The sequence below is a fragment of the Microtus oregoni genome, unplaced genomic scaffold, assembly GCF_018167655.1.
Source record: "Microtus oregoni isolate MIOR12 unplaced genomic scaffold, Mior012 000025F_ref0000491, whole genome shotgun sequence".
Classification (NCBI taxonomy): domain Eukaryota; kingdom Metazoa; phylum Chordata; class Mammalia; order Rodentia; family Cricetidae; genus Microtus; species Microtus oregoni.
The window spans coordinates 7,745,373-7,760,958 of record NW_024543084.1 but is presented as its reverse complement, the minus strand read 5'-3'; the positions used below and the strand labels follow the sequence as shown (position 1 = coordinate 7,760,958).

Genomic DNA, 15,586 nt, shown 5'->3' with positions numbered 1-15,586 from the left:
CATCCTATGTGGAAGGAGTCTACACCCTGAGCTTTAGATACCCGAAGAATTTACTGGCGCTGGGAAACTGGGAGAAGAGAGTGGCTGGACCTCCTAAATCAGAAGTGGGAGTCCCGAGAGGAGGGAGAGGAGGGAGTCGTCCTTCGTGGACCTCCTTGATCACTACCTACCCCCCCTCCCCACATTGCCTACTCTGCCTCTGCCTAGAGGGTTTGGGGGATCACGCAGCCCTAATCACACTGCTGAAAGTAGAAGTCCGTGATGGGAGCGTCCCAGGCGGCATCCTCAGGGATCTGGGTGAGCCTGACAGGCTGGTCAGCTTCGGGCACGGTGCAGAGGAACCAGCCTGGGAAGGCAGCTGACTCGAAGCTGGAGGTAAGGCCCATATCCCGCCGGTAGAAGGTGAAGCTCTTGAATTCCTTGCTCCCAAGGTAGAGCTCCATAATGTTCACTGGCTGTAGAAAAGGGGCATGGTGGATGAGACACAGGAGTGGGCAAGAGAGAGGGCTAAGTTGGGCAAGGGAAAGGTCCTCAGAGAGGAGGCAGCGCGGGTTTAACAGTGCCCTCGTCCAGGGTTACCTGGGCTCTGGTGGCAGAGCATGCGTGCCTCTCCTGGCTCAGGCCCAGAACGTGAAGAAGCTGCAAGCAGACTCACCTCAAGTTTCAGAACTGGCTCCTTCTCTGTCCCACAGGACAGGCATTGTCTTCCTCCCTGAACACCCAGGATGACAGGGCACAGACTGGCATCCAGTGCCCGATTTGGGACAACGCTGATCTCCTCACCTAGAGGAAAAAGACAAGATGCAGACACCTGCTTGTCCTTCCGCCCACTCTCCCCCCCCCCCCCCCCAGTAGGGCCTTAAAGGGGTTAGAACCAGTGTGAGGCACCCTGCCTTCCTCCTGGCCCAGATCTTAAACCAAAGCACAGGAGCACCAGGCAAACCCAGTCCTCTTGCTCAGGGCCAAACTTTGTCTAAATTACAAGAGATCACCCCTCCCACGACTCCCTTTAACTCCCTTGACTTTCAGGCCCCCTTTTCTGGACTTTGTCGTAGGCTGTTAGAGTTGTGTCATGCCTTTAGCCCCTGTGGGATTTCTGCAGAAGAGGATTTCCCTCTTCTTCTCTGGACATCATCCATCTCTCCATGTACACATGCGCAGACATTCACACACATATTACATCCATGTATGCATATGTATATAGCTATAATCACACACGTGTATGCATTCCATGCATATTACACATAATCAAAGCATACATATCCATAGGCACACGTACAAGCAATCCTTATGTGCTTGTATAAGTACACACATACATACTTAAGCACAATTATATATGAGCTTATGCATTCACATATAGCTATACCATCACATATAGCTATACCCTCATGTAGTGTTCACATATGCAGCAAAGGGGTCTGTATAGATCTAGTACCCCATAAGGGTGCCCAAGAAAACATGTATGCAGCAATGTGGAAAGGCCTGTCAAAGTATGAGGGCACCATGAGTAAGCAGGAGGCCAGAGGGGGCCCCACTATCCAGATGTCAGCACCGAGGGGATCCAAGGATCTCTAGGGAGCAGAATGGTGAGCAGAGCCCACCCACTTGGGAATGGAGATCTATTTTAGCCTTTTGCACAGTACTGTCTCCCAAAAGAGTTTGTGATGGAAACATAAGTCGCTTGTCCTGGAAAATATCCTACCTCTACTACACAGAGGCTTCCCTGATGTTCTCACTTGGCTCGAAGCCTGTTTTATGGTGCCCTATCTGACATGGTCGTTCTTGGGTCTGAAGGCCTGCCACTGGTTTACAAAGCCATTTAAAGGCTTCTAAACGCATACCCCCTAGAGTACAGAGGCCAGGGACTCATAGATACCAACCTTTAATGACCTTCCCGGCATGCAGACCGCCAGCCAGCAGCTGGTTATTGTGCAGATAAAGTATCTTCAAGGCTGAGTCCTTCATTCTGAAACATCAGGAAGGGACAAGACTCCGTAAGGGTAGGAATGAGCACTTTGCCTTGCCTGATTCCATAAGGTCTCCCCAAACTTAGATATCTTCTCTTCTTCTATTTCTACGGTGCCAGACACAGCCACCAACGTTCAGTCCTGCTTCTGCAGAATGACCCCTCTGCCACCCATCTGGGCCCGATGTCGGCTCTCTTCCCTTATTAAACCTTTTACATCCCAGAAAATCTCTCTGCTCAGTTGGAAGAGCCTGTGAATTGGAGCCCGGGTTCTTCAAAGCCCCGGGACCACTTCTCCAGCCTTCTCAGATGTCCTTGACACGTGGGCTTCTTTGACTAAACCTGTCTTGAAGAGCCTCAAGTTGTTTGGACATTCCTGGCCCTGTGGGATCCCTGTGAGTGAAGAGCTAACTCTGCACAAGAAGGTTTGGAGAAGAGCTGCAACCAACAAAACACTTGCCCTCTCTTCGTCGCTGAGCCACGACAGTGGGTTAAATAACACTCAGAACTCCCCTTAATTGGAATCTGCTGCTTGTTTTTTTTTGTTTTGTTTTGCTGTTTAAGACAGAATCTTGCCATCTAGCCCTGACTGGCCTGGAACTCATTCTGTAGACCAGGCTGGCCTCAAACTCAGTTCTGCCTGAATCTACCTCTCGGCTCCTTCTTACTGAACATTCAAAGCACACTTGCTTCCACTGGGCCAAATATTCTGCCCTGAGGGCTTTCTTTAAAGTCCTATTTTATTTTTCAAAATGACTTTTCAGCTAATTTTTTTTGACACTCTTTAAGGTGAAATATGCTTAAGTAGACCTTACGTGGACTTAAGTAGACCTTTGCTGATGTCATACGGGGATACTTTGCAGTGTAACAATTGCTTTGATGTCTGGCTAAATATTTTAGTGTGTGTGTGTGTGTGTGTGTGTGTGTGTGTGTGTGTTTGGTGCATGTTTACAAGTTTGAGCATGTACATGGGCCCACAAGTCCATTTTGGGTGTCTTTCTTAATCCTGTACCACTTTATTACTGAAGTGGACTCTCTCGCTGAACCTGGAGCTTGCCAATTTGACTATTCCATGCGGTTGCCCCAGGGATCTCCTACCTCTCCATCCCAGGTGCTGAGAAAAGAGACGGGCTTCAGACAGCCCCCAGGCTTTTATACAGATTCTGGGGGTTTGAACTCCACAAGTCACATTTTTCCCAACATGAACTTTATCTACTGAGCCATCTCCCCAGCCCCAAACATGATGAGGAAGTAGCATTCTGCAGCCACACTCACTCAGAACACGAGTGCATGAATTATCTCAGGTGACTGAGCCTCAGAGAACATGCTTCGAGAAATTCTCCAACCCGTTGGCAGCATAGGGATTGTTCTGGGACCCCCTACAGATGAAACCCAAATCCACAGGTGCTCAGGCTGTTAGACAAGATGGATGAGTACTTGCATCTTACTGGTGTCCATCTCCTGAATACTCTAATCCTCTCCCCATGGCTGTAATACCTAACGGCATGCTAACAGCACATAAGTAATGATGCTGTTATTTAAGGAAGTAATAACTAGGAAGACTGTGTATGTTCACCACATATGCAAATTTTCATAATATTTTCAATTCCGTTTGTTGAAGCTGTGATTGAAGAAACCACAGATGCAGAGGGCTGACTGGGTCCAGTAAGAGTAAGGACCATTCTCATCTGCTGCTGTCAAGTCTGTAGTAGGGTCGCCTGGCTCAGTGCACACCAGGGAGCAACAGTAGTAGGGTCGCCTGGCTCAGTGCACACCAGGGAGCAACAGAGAAGGTTTTGTGCTATACGGAACCCCAGGAAGGACCATGGAGGGATTACCACAGTGGCTGAGCTGATGGCAATTCAAGGCTATGAGAGGCAATAGTAGAGCACTGTAAGGGAGACCCGACTCTCCTCACCAAAGGCTGCTGCTCTAGACTGCCTAGTTGCTTGTCCCATCCCCAACCCCACACACTTAGACCCAGAAGCCTGTGAGAATCCTGCTCAGTTCTTCTCAGCCCGAAGAAAGCCAGAAAAAGCTCCAAGGGCAGGATTGGTCCCATCTTCCCAGCTAACTGTGGAGGCCCTGCTGGGATCACAACACCTTCTTGTCTACCCGGAACTCACTTTTCTGAGAACGCCACCAGATCAGATGACCGAATACTCACCGGAAGCACAGTGCCCCACTCAGGACCATCATGAGCGCCACACTATGGAGACCCTATTTTGAAAGAAACAGCAGAAAATTTTGGGCAAAGAACAGGCTGGGAAATCAGGGGCCTGAGTAGAAAGCAGACTCCAGAGCTTGTCAGCATGTGAACAGCCTGTCCACAGCAGGAGATTCTGGACCTGAAAATCAAGAACGAGCCCACAAAGGAGCCCTCAGCTCTCTCCTTCTCCAGGCAGGAGCCTGTGGTTGTCCGTCTGCTCTTCTGAGATGCCTTGGTTCTTTAAGTACACGAAGTACACTAATGATCCAGGGAGGAGCCCTGAAACTCAGGAGGGAGGAGCAGGCTTTCCCAGAATGATTTCACACCATCCCAAACTCCCCCAAAGCACCTGCTGCTGCACCTCCTCTCAATGAAGGAAGCTTCTCAAGACGGCCTTCTTCCCAGGGTTCTGAAGGGGTTCCTCTGGCTTTCCCAGCTCTCCAGGAACACTCAGCTGCTTCAGATCCAGGAAGTCAGAGCAACCTTCTTTCTCCGCTCCCTTTCTCCCTCCCTCCCTTCCTCCAGTCTCTCCTTTCTGCCTTTGCCAGACCTATGGAGCAGCTGGAGGCGGAGATCTGCTTAGGAATGTTTAGGCAACAGTTGTAGAAAAACCAGAAAGTCCAGACAAGCAAAAAAGAAAAAATATGCATGCTTACCTGTCTTTGGATACATTAAAAAAAATATGTCAGCACCTTTTCCTTTGTACACATTTAACCACAGGCAACTTTCCATATGACAATGCTATAGAAACCGTGATTATTTTTTAAGCTCTATTTTTTGTGCAGGAACATAGCAGAATATCTTTCTGTACCAAACATGATAATGACATTATAAGTCTTAATAGCCATATAGTAGTTTATGCATAGCTATAGCATCATTCGTGTCTACTAGTCTACTTATATCATTGGTCTCCTACAATTGGATTTATTTGTTGCTTGATTTTATTATTGAAGACTGCTGTGATAAAACATTACAATTGTATATTTTGTCTTAAATACTTGATTAGTAAAATAATACGCATTTATAAAATATTTGATATGTTTTTAATACTGCCACAAATTGTGACAGAACTAGAGCTCAGGATCATTGCATAAGAAAGATGTTAGAAGTTTTGAATACTTCTGATAACTATTGATTGCTATTGTGACACTCATCTCTCAGAAAAGTAAATTTAATGTACAAGTTGTCTTATGAAAAATTGTCCAATGAACTATTAGTTGACTAAATTGAACTATGCTATAATATCTAAAAACTAAAATTTAAGGAAGAAGCAGCCTATAGGCAAAGCAGAGTTTTAAGGAAGATTGTTCTTATCTGATGATATTGTTTCACCTAAAAAAGCCAGAGATCCAGGACATCTTTTGTTCTTCTAGACATGACAGGGACACTGCACCCAAAAAACCTCTATGATGCCTAAACAAGACCTGCAGAATGACTACATCAGCCGACATGTCATTGTGGATTAGGGAGTTCCCAAGGCCCTGTTTCTAGTGAAGAACTATAGGCCTAATGAGATGGAGTCTAGCTTTTCTAGGGATGAGCACCCTAGTAGGTTATCCAGTCCCAAATGGTCAGCACTAAATGCATGTACATACAAGAAACACTAAACAGACTAAGTACATTATATATACACGTGTGTGTAAAACAATAATAATAACTGTAGAGGAAACAGTCTTGAATTTGAGAGAGAATAGAAGGTATATAGGAGAAGTTACAGGGGGGAGCAGAAGGAGTAGATATGATGTAAATACAGCACTCATGTATGAAATTCTCAAAAAATATAAACACTTAAAAATTATTTATTTATTTATTAAAGATTTCTGCCTCCTCCCCGCCACCGCCTCCCATTTCCCTCCCTCTCCTCCAATCAACTCCCCCCCCCCCTCATCAGCCCAAAGAGCAGTCAGGGTTCCCTGCCCTGTGGGAAGTCCAAGGACCTCCCACCTCCTTCCAGGTCTAGTAAGGTGAGCATCCAAACAGCCTAGGCTCCCACAAAGCCAGTACGTGCAGTAGGATCAAAACCCAGTGCCATTGTTCTTGACTTCTCAGCAGTCCTCATTGTCCGCTATGTTCAGCGAGTCTGGTTTTATCCCATGCTTTTTCAGACCCAGTCCAGCTGGCCTTGGTGAGTTCCTGATAGAACATCCCCATTGTCTCAGTGTGTGGGTGCACCCCTCGCGGTCCTGAGTTCCTTGCTTGTGCTCTCTCTCCTTCTGCTCCTGATTTGGACCTAGGGATTTCAGTCCTGTGCTCCAATATGGGTCTCTGTCTCTGTCTCCTTTCATCGCCTGATGAAGGTTAATATCCAGGAGGATGACTATGTTTTTCTTTGGGTTCACCTTCTTATTTAGCTTCTCTAGGATCACGGATTATAGGCTCAATGTTCTTTATTTATGGCTAGAAACCAATTATGAACACTTAAAAATTTTAAAAAGCCAGAATACCATCTGCCCAGGTCATTTACCCTGACTCCTTGCTCCAGTGAATTGTTCCCAAGTGTCCAGTGAACAGTGCACAGTGCACAGGCCCTGAGACAGAATGCTGCCTGTGTGTGACTGGCCTGCAGGGATGTAGCAGGCTTGCTGGGTGTACAAGCAGGGATGTCTCTCCCAGTGTTGCCACTGTGAAATGCGCTGACGTAAGGACCCACACAAGGATGGATGAGTGGAAGGACGCACAACCATTGTTAACCAAGTCTCCACATGTAAAAAGAAAATGATGTCAGAATGGGTTTGGATCTCCCTCTGGCACAACATGAAACAGACGTCCCTAACAATTACCTCTCTCTAGAACATATCCCTTGGTTCAAGTCGTTCATTACTATGGATTAGCTCCCAGTGTATGCCTATGCTGTAGTAGCTCCATTAAAACACGTGCTGACGTTCATCTCTACACCATTCAGGGTATCCAAATTATAGAATCCGCCTAGGTACAATGTGGTGTACATGTACTCTGGAGTCTTATTCTCCAATAAACAACAACAATATTGTGCTACTTCAGGAACAAATGGAACTGGGGCTCATCATGCTAAAGGGAATAAGCCAATCTCATAAAGACAAGTCATGCAGGATTTCAACCATTTGTAAAATCTAGCTAGAAGAAGAGAACAAGAAGGTAAAAGGGGGGGTTATTAGAGATAGAGAATCAGAAAAGAGGAAGAAGAGGTCATAAAGAGTCATGGAAAGAATGATTATGGTCAAAGAATTTCATATGCAGGTATGGAAATGCCATGAGGAAGCCATCACTTTAGATAACTAATAAATGCAGAAGAAGAGCGAACTCATGCTGAAATTCATCCTCATTGTGAATATTAAGAAATGGAATAGTTGGGACCTTTGAGAAGTTATCAAGTTATCAAGTCCTGAGGGCAGAGGAATTAGCGGTCTAGTTAAGGATTACAGGTTCATGAGTTGTTGGATTATCTAGGGTGTGGATCTGGTATACGAGCCAGCTTGGCCCTATCTCCTGTGTATGCCTCTTTCACTGGGCAGTCCCCTAACCCTGCTTCTTGGGTTCCTGAAGAATCTTCACCACAGGGGTGGCTTCCCTAGATGCAAATGTGAGTTCAACTTTCCAAACTTTATAAACGAGTCAAATAATCCTCTCTTCCATATAATCAAGGCAGCAAAAAAAAAAAAAGTGGATTGTGTAGATTCAATATCTGTCCATGGATTCTCGAACATTTCAGAGGAAGCTTGTCATCGGGGGAGGGGAATATAAAAACGTGAGCAGGAGAAAAGCAGAACAACATACAAGCATGAAAATGTCTATGGGAACCTATCATTTTGGATGCCAACTAAGATTAACAAAGAAAATAATCCTACAGAAGATGATCCTTCATTTGCCTTCTCTTGAGAGTAGGCTAAACGTGGTGACTTGTTTCCAGCAGGGTGGAAGAGGCACTGCAGCTTCCTCCTGGTTTATTCCTGGATTATTCCCCTGGGGGAATTCAGCTGCCACATGACAAAGACACTCAAGTGACCTCACAGAGAGGCCCACACTATGGAGAGATGATGTCACCAGTGAAGGTGTATTGTTGACGTTGGCACAGCCATGGAAAGGACCCAAAGCCTCAGATTCAAGGAAATGGCAAAGCCTTCCTCTGGGCCGAGTATGGATGGTGGTGAACAGTTGACTTTTAGCTAAAAACAGTATGTTCAGAAAGTATCAAGCACAACTTCCTCATTTCCCATGACTGCAGCCTTGGGCTGCTCCTCTTCAGAGACCCCTGCCGAGACTAGCTAATTGTGTACCACAAACCTGCCCCCTTGTTCAGATGTATTTAATAAACACACTAAATTTCCCACCTGCTGGCTCATCACCTTCAGAGCCCATGGCCCACTCAATGCTTGCTTTTTTGTATGGGCGTCTTTTGTTTCTCCGTTTCCTGTTGCCCCAGGTAGGTCAGTCCCAAAGTACGGCCAGTCACGGTACCACACAGCACTGAACCAAGGTCTCAAGCCAGCCTCGGTGAGGACCAAGCTCAGAGGCCGATCCTCCACCACAGAACGAGCCTTTCATTGCCTGCAGCCCAGCTGATACCTGCTCGGCAAACTCGTGAGAGCCTGGTGGAGGCCCCCTCTGATTCCAGAACCACGGGTTCCCTGCTTTAGGCTTGGGCTCATTTGCTAACTATAATGACTAACTAGCACACCTTGTCACAGTGACTGGAAGTCTGTGTCACTCTTGTTTTTCCTTCTCCACAATAGTCAGTGGCTTTCTCCCCTCATCAGCAAACATCTCAATTATTTGTGGTTTTCATATGTCCTAGATCGTGTCAGATTTGGAAGAGGGGCAGTATCTGCCAGCGACTCATCACCACCCTTGTGGCAATGTCCGTACCTCTGAATAGATAGGCATAAGGGAGGAAGACAGTACATTCATTTTCTGAGCATGCGCACACAAACAGTCCCGGGTCCCCCGGAGTTAGGCTAACAGTTTGTCTGACGTGTTTCCTACTCTTATACTGTGTGGCTACTACTTCTGTCTGCTATATGAATGTGGGATCAGACACGGAAAGATTCATTACATTTTACTGATATATAATAAAGCAAAAATTGAGACCAAGAGCCTGACCCCGAGGCTGTTGACTCCAAGCAGAGTCGGAGTAATCCCTCTGGTACCCGAGTCAACCCTTACTGTTCTTCTGGTCCCCACTGCACTGTGAATAAAAGATACATGCTCACTATGATTGTAAGACCCTACAAAGTAAGGCTCCCATGAACCATTAGCTCCTCCTTTCCTCATCAAAGACAGTGAGAGCCTACAATGGACCTTTTTCTCTTAGCTGAGCCAATCAGGGATGCTCCACCCAGGACCTTTGCACCCACTTATCGCTCTGCCCAGATAGCTCTGCACCAAATGCATCACTTGTTCCCTCCCTCGCCTCTCCTTGTCTCTGATTCAGTGGCGCCTTTCCATCCGCCGTCACCATTGTATGCATCTGTTTGGTTCTCCTACGCTCCCCTTGCCATTCTTCATTTTTTCCCGTGGTACTCACCACCATTTAGCATATTGTACAGTCTATCAAATGCCCCGGTAAGTATCAGATTCCCCTGCCTAATACTGCTGGGTGCCGTTCACATCAGGGGAGGTCTTCCCTGTCAATTTTGTGGGTGGATGAAACCTAAGCCCTTTGGATGGTCCTGTTTAGAATGTGTTTCTATAAACAGACACGGTACCAGGATGAATGCTATACTCTCTCACATTACTAAGGCCAGGGAGTTGTCTAATATTGTATCATTGCTATTTTATTTCCCATTTTCTTGATGTGGTAGTTAAGAACATGGGTTGGGGGACTGGAGTGATGTCTTGGTGGTTAAGAGCATTTTCTGCTCTTGCAGAGGACCAGGGTTCTGTGTCCCAGCACCTACATGGGGCAGTTCCTAACCATCTGTAATTCCAGTTCCATGAAACCCAATGCTGACTCCTGGAATCCATGGGCACTGCTCTCATCTGATACTCAAATCTACACTCAGGAACACAAATGAAAGAAACGATTCCTTTTTGTCTGTTTGAGACGGAGTTTTGCTATGTAGATCTTGCTTGCCTAAAGTTCACTTGGACTAGGCTGACCTTAAACTCATAGAGATCTGCCTGCCTCTGCCTCTGCCTCCCAAGGGCTAGGACTGAAGCCTTACACCACTGTGCCCTGCCCCACCACTACGTTTCAAAGAGCATGGATTAGAAAACTTAGGCTTTTGGGTCATGATAAGCCTAACTACTTGTTTTATAAATAAAGTTTCACTGTGATATAGTGAAGTAACATTTGTTGAAATATTGCCTATGGCTGTGTTTACAATATGAAGGCAGATGTAAATAATTGTGACTGATACAATGTGATCCGAAAAAGAAATATTTACTGCATGGCTACTTTAGGCACTTCCCAGAATAATGGCCAAATCACCTGATCTTTTTATATTTTACAAATTTATATATAAAGTGAGGATTGTACAAATGATAATAATACTATTATTGTGTGAGTTAATACATGCGTTTAGTGCCTTGTAGGAGGAGAGAGCTGCTTGTTGGTTCCTGCTGCCCAGAACTGAAATAATCACACAGACACTGTATTATTTAAATCACTGCTTGCCCATTACCTCTAGCTTCTTATTGGCTAACTCTTACATCTTAATTTAACCCATTTCTTTCAATCTGTGTATTGCCACATGGCACTGGCTTACCAGCTAAAGTTCCATCAGGCTCTGGCAGGTCTAGATGGCTTCTCTCTGACTCCACCTTCTTCTTCCCAGCATTTCCCTGTCTACCTCTATTCCCTATGCAGGCCCCAAACAGTTTCTGTATTAACCAATGGTATTCACTGAATACAGAGGGGAATCTGACATCACATTCCCTTTTCTGTTTAAATAAAAAGGAAGGTTTTTAATTTAACATATTAAAATTACATGAAATAGTTATCCAGCAAGAATTACAGTTACAATATTTATATATATTTATCTTTTATCATAACTAAGGAAAACTATAACTATAATGAATTTATAAATTCATCAACTCCATCAAAGACTCCAGAAGGATATAGTATTACCTAAATAAACAGGAAATGCGTTGTAAGCAACTTCCAAAACTCTAGAACTGACAGAGACTTCTTGCTGCCTGGACAGTCACCCAAAGTTCTTCGGTACTATTGGAGCATCCATCTTAAGCCTACTGTCCCACATCATCCAGAAGACTTTTCCACAAAGCAGGAAATTTCAAAGACAGTTCTGCCTATATTTGCAGTTTGTCCATCATTTTCTCCTTTGTCCTACAGAATGTCTAGCAGATTCTCTCATGAAGCAAGAACCCCAAAGGATTGTCTCACCTTTAGGCAAGTTTAGCAGTCATTTCTCTGTGGGTTCTGCATGTCCAGTTCATCAAGTAGCTCAGGGAAGAGCAGTTTCTTGTCCAAATGGCTAACCAACTCTATAAGGAGCGTCTTTAATGCCCATATTCCTCTTAAAGTAATTGGTGCTGCCAGGAGCAGATGTGTTTCACTGTCATGTTTTGAGGGGTGTTCAAGGCAACCTTTCAGGAGCTCTTGGTCCATTAAACCATATTAGTCTGGAATGAATCTGCAGGTTCTCATCCTCTGTGAAAACAAAAGAAGAACCTCTTTTCTAAAGCAATATATCCTTAGACCCAAATTCTGAAGTCAAGATACCTTTATCATATACATGATGGCTTAGCTTAGCAGCCCATACAATGAAATGTCTCTCTATATGTAACTCCTTCACAGTCAAAAAGTTCAAAGAAAACACAATAATATACATAATCCAGAATCTCTGTGAATTTTCCACTTTTATGTGGCTTATTTTTTACTTCTTTTAATCTACAACTCTCTATACTGTGTCTCTTTAAGACTTAATTTTTTTTTTTTTTGGTTTTTCGAGACAGGGTTTCTCTGTGGCTTTGGAGCCTGTCCTGGAACTAGCTCTGTAGACCAGGCTGGTCTCGAACTCACAGAGATCCGCCTGCCTCTGCCTCCCGAGTGCTGGGATTAACGGCGTGCGCCACCACCGCCCGGCTAAGACTTAATTTTTTATAACTCTCTTTACTCTTTTTCTTCTCTCTCCCAAGCCTGTGTACATTTATCCAACACTGTGTCCCATGTAGAGTTCTTTTATGTCTGACTCTGCACTATTGGGTATGTGTAAATTCTTTACTGTCTTGAAGAGCTTTTAAAATGGTAAGCAGCTTGGTTGCAGCAGCTCTGGATGCTGGCTCTGCCTCTCTCCACTTTCAAAATGGTGGAGGTACCATTACTGCCAGCTCAGGGACCACCAGGTAGGAGCTGCCCTCAGCACTTTAAGAATGAGTATACAGCACATAAACCCTTTTAATCTGAGTAATGGATAGATATGCCACGCAGAGCATTGCACAGCCTGAAAATATCTCTGTGCATAGCAGCAGGAATCTGCCATGCTCTCCTGCCTGTGCATCCCTAGCAGTCCTGATCCTGCTGCCTGTCCAGGTGGGGTGGGGGTGCTGAGCTATGGGCATTGTCCCAGTTACTTTCCCAAGCAGGCATACAAGCACCCAGGCCCACAAACCCCATTCAAGTGTTCCATAGCCAGACTTCCAGAAAGAGTCAGAAGTTGTACTGACAGATGGCTCAGAAAGCTGGCATTTCAAAACTGCTGCCTTTTCCCTGCTACTCCTGAATCAGGAAAACCTCTCTTAAAGGAGCCATGTCTCTGCTTGCTTCTAGAAAACAGAGCCCAGCCATGAAAATGCTGCTACCAAACCATGCTTAACTCTATTTTTTTTGTGTGTCTAGGGTTTGTTTTTAAGCTCTCTCAGGTTTTTAAGTGGATTTTAGCTGGACACATGGGTGCCAGTTTGTAGGAGGAGAGAACTGGTTGTTGGTTCCTGCTGCCCAGAACTAAAATAATAACAAAGAAACTGTATTTTTAAAATCATGGCTTGGCCCATTAGCTCTCCTTCTTATTGTCTCTTACTTATTAATTTAACCCATTTCTCTCAATCTGTGTATCACCATATGGCATTGGCTTACAAGCTAAAGTTCTGTCCAGCTCTGGTGGGGCTCCATGGCTTCTCTCTGACTCAGCCTTTTTCCTTCCAGCACTTCCCTGCCTACCTCTATTCCCTACTCAGGCCCAAGACAGTTTCTTTATTAAACAATGGTATTCACAGCATACAGAGGGGAAACCCACCTTAGTGCCTGTCATGTAGCAGGAACTTGAACAACAGCTATACCATTATTGCCAAGAACATCATCCTCACCACCAGCATCCTCACCACCAGCATCCTCACCACCAGCATCCTCATCATCACCATCCTCACCACCAGCATCCTCATCACCACCATCCTCACCACCAGCATCCTCATCATCACCATCCTCACCACCAGCATCCTCATCATCACCATCCTCACCACCAGCATCCTCATCATCACCATCCTCACCACCAGCATCCTCATCATCACCATCCTCACCACCAGCATCCTCATCATCACCATCCTCACCACCAGCATCCTCACCACCACCATCCTCACCAATACCATCATCATCACCATCCTCATCACCATCCTCATCACCAGCATCCTCATCACCAGCATCCTCACCACCACCATCCTCATCACCACCATCCTCATCACCACCATCCTCATCACCATCCTCACCACCACCATCCTCACCAACAGCATCCTCACCACCACCATCCTCATCACCACCATCCTCATCACCACCATCCTCATCACCATCCTCACCACCAGCATCCTCACCACCACCATCCTCACCAACAGCATCCTCATCACCATCCTCACCACCACCATCCTCACCACCAGCATCCTCACCAACAGCATCCTCATCACCATCCTCATCACTACCATCCTCATCACCAGCCTTGATGGCACCACCACCATCCTCACCACCAGCATCCTCACCACCAGCATCCTCACCACCAGCATCCTCACCACCAGCATCCTCACCACCAGCATCCTCACCAACAGCATCCTCACCAACAGCATCCTCACCACCAGCATCCTCACCAACAGCATCCTCACCAACAGCATCCTCATCACCATCCTCACCACCAGCATCCTCATCACCACCATCCTCACCACCAGCATCCTCACCACCAGCATCCTCACCACCAGCATCCTCATCACCATCCTCACCACCAGCATCCTCACCACCAGCATCCTCACCACCAGCATCCTCACCAACAGCATCCTCACCACCAGCATCCTCATCACCATCCTCACCACCAGCATCCTCACCACCAGCATCCTCACCACCAGCATCCTCACCACCAGCATCCTCACCACCAGCATCCTCACCAACAGCATCCTGACCAACAGCATCCTCATCACCATCCTCACCACCAGCATCCTCACCACCACCATCCTCACCACCAGCATCCTCACCACCAGCATCCTCACCAATACCATCCTCATCATCACCATCCTCACCATCAGCACCCTCACCACCAGCATCCTCATCACCATCCTCACCAACAGCATCCTCACCACCAGCATCCTCATCACCATCCTCACCACCAGCATCCTCACCACCAGCATCCTCACCAATACCATCCTCATCACCATCCTCACCACCAGCATCCTCACCAATACCATCCTCATCACCATCCTCACCACCAGCATCCTCACCAACAGCATCCTCACCACCAGCATCCTCATCACCATCCTCACCACCAGCATCCTCACCACCACTTCTTCGCCACCAGTGCAGTCTTCTCTATTTCCACCCCAGTCTTGAGAGATTTGTCTCATTTTTTTATACAACACATCACCCTGCCTAACTTTTATGTCTTTGTGCAAAGAGGATGGTAATTTCCTCTGCACTGAGATCTTGAAAGGACCCTAATGAGGCAGAGCCCATGAAGATCTGATTCTGCAGGTGGTGCAGATCCTGGTCACAAATTTCCTGTCCCCTAGGTTCCCCCCCATCGCTTCTGCACTCATCCTAAATATTAAAGAGGACATAGCAGAGGCCTAGCTTACTTTGACCTAAATCTGAGGCAGGTTTCAAGACCTGATGCCATCTTGTATGTGCTTGGGCAATTTCTCCACTCAACTCACCCTGTTAAATGACCACAGGATTCACTATTAGGTTTTCAAAGCTCTCACAAGAAGGGTTAACTTTTGCTACATGTTTACTGTGCCAGGCACTGTGCTAAAGGACAGCCAACTCTTGTCTTAGCTCCTAGGCACATCAGTCATAGAAGGCAAGACCTGTTTTGATTCCCACTTAGTAGAAAAGAGTCACCCAAGGCCATAAATTTAGTAGGATGTAGACCTGCTGTTGTGGACTTTCATGTCCAGTTCATCTAGTCTATATTCCTTAACGTAAAACAACTTTGTAGATTATAGATTTAAAGGGAATGAAGATGGGTAAAGGGCAGAACTAGGAACAACTGCACATCACTGGC

At 46.0% G+C, this 15,586-nt stretch overlaps 1 protein-coding gene across 1 annotated transcript; it reads right to left on the bottom strand.

The window, feature by feature from the left end:
• Positions 1–230: 230 nt before the first annotated feature.
• Positions 231–4,165, bottom strand: Il36rn (interleukin 36 receptor antagonist). Its single transcript, XM_041675277.1, has 4 exons — positions 4,134–4,165; positions 1,881–1,966; positions 656–783; positions 231–455 (listed from the first exon to the last, which is right to left on the bottom strand). The coding sequence occupies exons 1-4, from the start codon at positions 4,163–4,165 to the stop codon at positions 231–233; spliced, it is 471 nt and encodes a 156-aa protein (XP_041531211.1).
• Positions 4,166–15,586: the final 11,421 nt, after the last annotated feature.

What these genes read in the sequence shown, in the direction of transcription:
- Il36rn (XM_041675277.1), bottom strand. Translation starts at nt 4,165, where the DNA reads ATGATGGTCCTGAGTGGGGCACTGTGCTTCCG. An exon ending in AGTGGGGCACTGTGCTTCCG is followed by an intron (nt 1,967 to 4,133) that starts GTGAGTATTCGG and finishes CTGATGTTTCAG; the next exon opens with AATGAAGGACTCAGCCTTGA. An exon ending in AGCCAGTTCTGAAACTTGAG is followed by an intron (nt 456 to 655) that starts GTGAGTCTGCTT and finishes CCTTTTCTACAG; the next exon opens with CCAGTGAACATTATGGAGCT.